This window comes from Lepidothrix coronata, unplaced genomic scaffold (genome assembly GCF_001604755.1).
Source record: "Lepidothrix coronata isolate B3197 unplaced genomic scaffold, Lepidothrix_coronata-1.0 Scaffold29, whole genome shotgun sequence".
Lineage (NCBI taxonomy): Eukaryota > Metazoa > Chordata > Aves > Passeriformes > Pipridae > Lepidothrix > Lepidothrix coronata.
The window spans coordinates 3,988,672-3,993,146 of record NW_016690209.1 but is presented as its reverse complement, the minus strand read 5'-3'; the positions used below and the strand labels follow the sequence as shown (position 1 = coordinate 3,993,146).

Here is a 4,475-nt window from a genome sequence, read left to right as displayed (position 1 = left end):
GTCCTAGGAGTGCAGAGCTTGGCCTTGTAGAGTCAGGCAGCCATGGAAAAACTGGCTGTAAAAGCAGCACAGGTAAACCCAATACTCAGGGTCTCCTGGGATACAAATGAAGGCTTATTCTCTCATGGTTCTCATTAATTTTGCTCCTTGATTTGGGAAGGATGCAGAGGATGAAGGCTATGTGTGGCTGCAGATGTCTGCACAAAGGAATGGAGGCACTATCCAGGGAGGGCAGTGGCACTCCAGCCCAGAGTTCTGCCTGGTCTGGAACCAGCAACCAGCACCAATTCCTCTTGTCTGACTGTAAAGCAGAGAAGGAACACCTTGGTTTATACTTCATGCTCCCAGGTCAGCCTCAGCAAACCCAGCCAGCAACACCAGGGTTGAAGGAAGAGCGGGGGACACACATTAATTCAACATGAAACAAAATGTCATTTTGGAGGTTTCTGGAGATCTTTGTGCAGCACCTAAATTCTTGCCCCCACAAATCTTTGACTTTCCTCAGCTGGATACTGAGATAGGAGAAATCCTGATATCCCTTTTTTGGTTAGCAGTAGACCCCCTTTCTTGCACATCCTGCTTCTGCTCCTGCCAGCTGGGGGGGGTTGAAGCAGCTTTTCCCGGTGTGGGTACCAGCCAGCTAAAGGGGAAAAGTTGGAGGAGTGGAGGAGACTGGCCATCCCAGGGGGACAGGTGCATCCCTCAGGGGACCAGCAGGTCCAGTGACCCTGAGGTAGACACACGGGTCCCCGCAGGCTCAGCCAGGGAACAGCACGCCCCGACCGAGGCACCGATATTATCATCGCTTCCCCGAGCTGCAGAGCCATGGCACAGCCGGGGCACTCTCCGGGAGGCTCCCGCTGCCTCCGGAGCTGCCCGTCGGAGAGAGTCTGGGCAAGGACCGATAGCCAGAGAGACCCTCAGGGGCCGGGGAGACTGAAAGGACCCTCGGGGGCACCTCAGTCCACGCCATTCCCTGCAAGACCCGGGGGCAATCCACCCTTAAGGGAATCCTTTCCAGCTTCCCGGACTCTGCAGCCATTTCTTACCCGACGGGGCGGGACGCCGCGCTGGGGTGAGGGGCTTTGGTAGAGGGACTGCTGAAGGGCTCAGACCTTCGGCACAGAGGTGGTCGATGCACAGCCGAGACCCACCGCCGCCGCTACGGGGGGCTTGTGTCTGGGGAGAACGGAGCTGACAAGCAGGGTCGGGAGCTCCGGAGGGGTGGTGATTAGGGGACAAAACACGCCGGGGGCCGGGGGGCGGCCGGAGAACTGGAATTCGAGGGGCATCGTGGATGCTTGGGCCGGCCTCGGGCAGTGCGGAGCATCCCCAGTCCCGTCCCCCCCTCCCGCCCGGTCCCGGGCAGAGATCCACCCCCGGCGGCGTGGGGCGAGGGGGGCGCCCCCGCCTTGACGTCAGGAGAAGGGTTTATAAAGGCGGCGGGCGGCGAGGAGATCCCCAACGCCGGAGCCGAGCCGCAGCGGAGCCGCCAGCGCCTCCCCGCCGCCGCCTCCCGCGTCCGACCCGCCGACGAGATGCTGTCGTGCCGTCTCCAGTGCGCCCTGGCCCTGCTCTCCATCGCCCTGGCCCTCGGCACCGTCTCGGCCGCCCCCTCGGACCCCCGGCTCCGGCAGTTCCTGCAGAAGTCCCTGGCTGCTGCCGCCGGGAAGCAGGTGAGAGCCCCGCGACGGGACGGACACTCCGGGTACCCCTCGGGCACCCCGCTGGGCACCCCGACGGCCCTGCTGCAGACTCCCACTTCTCCTCCAGAGAACCCCCTGACTCCCCGCTGCAGAGCGCCTGGCACCCCTTCTGCAGACCCCTCCAGTTCCTCACCAGACATCCCAGTACCCTCAGTGCAGACCTCCAGTTCTTCACCAGATTTACCCAGTGTCCCCGTTTCAGACGCCCAGTTCCTTGCTGCAGATCCTGGTTCCCTGACAGATCCCCTGGTTCCCCACTGGGGCTGACCCAGCGGCAGGCTGGGCAGCTGGGGCTGGGAAGTGAGACAGCCCAGCTGGGAGCTGGTGGGGAATGAGGAGCTGATGCTGCTGGGGCAGGCAGTAGAGCCCCTCTTGAAGCTCTCCAGGGTTTTTCTGGGTCACTGAACTAAGGCAGCTGCCCCAGTGCATAGGAGGATGTCCTCATCCATGGCAGGGGACAGCCAAGGCTTGGAGGGACAAGAAGAAAAATAAGTCCTAGTGAGACAGTGACTCGATTCAACCTCCCCTGTCAGCTCGCCCAAAGACTTTTCCTGTGTTACTTTAGCAGCAGCCCCATGGCATCCTTTCTGAGTAGGGCACTGTGTGATGGAGCAGTGGGAAGGGAAGGGCAAGTGATGTGGGGCTTGGATGAGTCCATTCCCTGTCAAGCCAGGGCAGCGGTCTCTGCCCCACACCAGGTACATGTCAGTGCTCTTCTGCTCCGCTTTATTTCACAGATGCAGCCGCTGCGTAGAAGCTGTTGGGCTGAGCTCTTTGGAAAACCAGGGCTCCCCTTCTCCTCCAGCATCCTGAATGTCTCTAATCTGGGCACAAAGATGTCTTAGAGGGACAGAGTAGTAAGCCCTCAAAAGCCAAGGAGTAATTGTGATCTCTCTACCTCTCCCTTTCTCTCTCTTGTCTCCCAAGGAACTGGCCAAGTACTTTTTGGCAGAACTGCTCTCAGAGCCAAGTCAGACAGAAAATGAAGCCCTGGAGTCTGAGGACTTGTCCCGAGGGGCTGAGCAGGATGAAGTGAGACTGGAGCTGGAGCGCTCGGCTAATTCAAACCCCGCTCTGGCACCCAGGGAACGCAAAGCAGGCTGCAAGAACTTCTTCTGGAAAACTTTCACATCCTGTTAGCTTTTGAAACCCACCTCTCCACCCCATTCATCCCTGCCTTCTTCCTAGCCCCTTGCCCTGAGCAGAACCTTCACCATAAGAGGCGAAGACTGTAAATACACAATCCACAGTTATGGTGAAATTAAACAAACAAGGAAAATTTGCGTTTGATTTCCACTTGTTTTAATAAAACTTTCTGTTCCAATTGTACATGATACGCTTGAGTTGTGATTTCTGACTAGTTCTTTAATGACATGCACTCCGCAACTCTTTCAAATGTACTATTTTTAATTCTCTGTTGCAATAAAGTTTATGTTTCAAACGGTGATGCTGAGGCTCAGTGTCAATGAGAAAACCTAAGTAACCTCTCAGGCTGCTCATCTTTGAAATGCCGCCTGTCTCAGGGCAGCAGCAGCAAACACCATCCACATCCACACATAGGCACACACACAGGGTATCTCTTAATCTGATATTTTTTCTGTGGTCTTACTAAAGGATCTAGAGTCACAGTGGTATTTTTGATATCAAATCCCTGAAATTGTGGCTGAATCAAGTCTGTATCACTGACACTCCTAGTCAGTCTAGAGGATTTACACCCATCACCAGAGGCATCGCTATAAATCACAGCTGTGTATTCCAAGTGACAGGGATGATAAAAGTGGTTCACCATACAAATTTACACCACACGCCTTACTCCTTCCTCAGCCACAAACACTGAAAGGTTTTCTTATCTGGCATATATTACTCCTTGCAGCATCTCTGACAAACACTGCTTCTGGGATTCCTCAGGGAAGTTTTCCTTTGTTCTGCTGTGCAGGGAGAGGTTTTGCATCCCTGTAAAGCTGACATGTTAACCCTATGCCATCATCCCCTCTTCATCTGATAAACTAGTCACGGCAGTTTTTCTACCTACCTCATCATCATTAAAGGCAATATTAAGAGGTTCAGCAGGGTAGGAGATATCAGAGGAATGATATTCTTCTCTTAAGGGAAGAGAAATTCTTCATGCTTTTGCAGAGTCTTTGCTTTCTGGCCATGCTGGTTTGTGACATACACTCAGGTGAATTGGAGCCATACATCCTGCACAGGGGACAAGTGCCACTTTGATGAGAAATTCATCCTTCAGGATTAAAGGTAACAAATATTTTGTAGCCATCATATGTGAAAGAAAGATGAAAAATGGAGTATCTTAGAGATGTTCATGGGTGGAGGGTTGAGCAGATCCCCAGTGGGGGTGGATTGTCCAGCTGAATGCATGTTAAATTGTCTCTGGTCTGTACTGAGTGTAGCTCTCCGTGGGGCATCATTCTTGATGGCTCATATGGACCATTGCTTTTATTCTTAGTCTGCACTCCTCTCCCTGTGGGCAGAGGGTTGTTAGACTCCAGCTGGGGGAAAGGTGAATCCTTTGCTGTTGGGAACTATAGCAGTGCCAGCGGGAAATCCCAGCCCTGCCATGCTCACTCCCTGCAGAGCTCGGCTGGGCTGCTCTGCAGCCGACCGGCAACAGGCGAAAGCAGCGAGAATGTTCACAGGGAGGGGACCTGCTGGTATCAACCCTGAGGGAGCCAGTGGCAGGATTGGATGCTGCCCTCCCTCCCTGGAACAGGGCAGCAGCGGCTGTCGCTTGTGCTGCAGGCTGGGCTAAGA

The 4,475-nt window shown here is 54.8% G+C and overlaps 1 protein-coding gene across 1 annotated transcript; it reads left to right on the top strand.

The window, feature by feature from the left end:
- The first annotated feature begins 1,473 nt into the window (after window positions 1–1,473).
- Window positions 1,474–3,153, top strand: SST (somatostatin). The gene is made up of 2 exons (XM_017810757.1): window positions 1,474–1,676; window positions 2,634–3,153. Exons 1-2 carry the CDS (start codon window positions 1,539–1,541, stop codon window positions 2,844–2,846), a joined length of 351 nt encoding a protein of 116 aa, XP_017666246.1. The 5' UTR covers window positions 1,474–1,538; the 3' UTR covers window positions 2,847–3,153.
- The last annotated feature ends 1,322 nt before the right edge of the window (window positions 3,154–4,475 follow it).

What these genes read in the sequence shown, in the direction of transcription:
- SST (XM_017810757.1), top strand. Translation starts at nt 1,539, where the DNA reads ATGCTGTCGTGCCGTCTCCAGTGCGCCCTGGCCCTGCTCTCCATCGCC. An exon ending in CTGCTGCCGCCGGGAAGCAG is followed by an intron (nt 1,677 to 2,633) that starts GTGAGAGCCCCG and finishes TTGTCTCCCAAG; the next exon opens with GAACTGGCCAAGTACTTTTT.